The sequence below is a fragment of the Austrofundulus limnaeus genome, unplaced genomic scaffold, assembly GCF_001266775.1.
Source record: "Austrofundulus limnaeus strain Quisiro unplaced genomic scaffold, Austrofundulus_limnaeus-1.0 Scaffold440, whole genome shotgun sequence".
NCBI classification, from domain to species: Eukaryota; Metazoa; Chordata; class Actinopteri; order Cyprinodontiformes; family Rivulidae; genus Austrofundulus; species Austrofundulus limnaeus.
This window is the reverse complement of record NW_013952842.1, coordinates 53,127-53,569: the sequence shown is the minus strand read 5'-3', so window position 1 is coordinate 53,569 and position 443 is coordinate 53,127. Positions and strand designations below refer to the sequence as shown.

The 443-nt window shown below is 38.1% G+C and overlaps 1 protein-coding gene across 1 annotated transcript; it reads left to right on the top strand.

Annotated features, from left to right (window-relative positions):
* LOC106529374 (zinc finger MYM-type protein 1) lies at positions 1-443 on the top strand (the record flags this gene model as incomplete). Its single annotated transcript, XM_014024785.1, is given in 1 exon segment — positions 1-443. A coding segment is annotated over 1 exon segment (443 nt), but the record flags the coding sequence as incomplete, so codon positions are not given.

Genomic DNA, 443 nt, shown 5'->3' with positions numbered 1-443 from the left:
GAACCTACCTACTGACCCTGCTGACTGGCCTTCAGTTTTGACAGAGAAAATTCACACACTTCTGGTTCGCAGAGGACCAAGTCAAGTAAAACCTGACTTTGTTTTTCCTAGGAACGAGAGTGATGGAAGAAGTTGCCACCACCACTACTTTAGGAAAACATTAGTTAGTGGTGAAAAAATGGTTAGAAGTTGGTTGGTGTATTCTGAAAAAAACATCAGTCTTTTTTGCTTTTGTTGTAAGTTATTTTCTAAAAAGAATATAAGTCTAACAAATTCAGGACTTACAGACTGGAAACATTGCAGTTCTCTTCTCACCTCACATGACAACAGCCCTGAACACTTAAATTCAATGAAAGCATGGAAAGAGTTGGCAGTAAGGATCAAAAAAGAGGCAACAATTGATAAACATGAGATGGCACTTTTTGAGGCTGAGAGATTAAGAT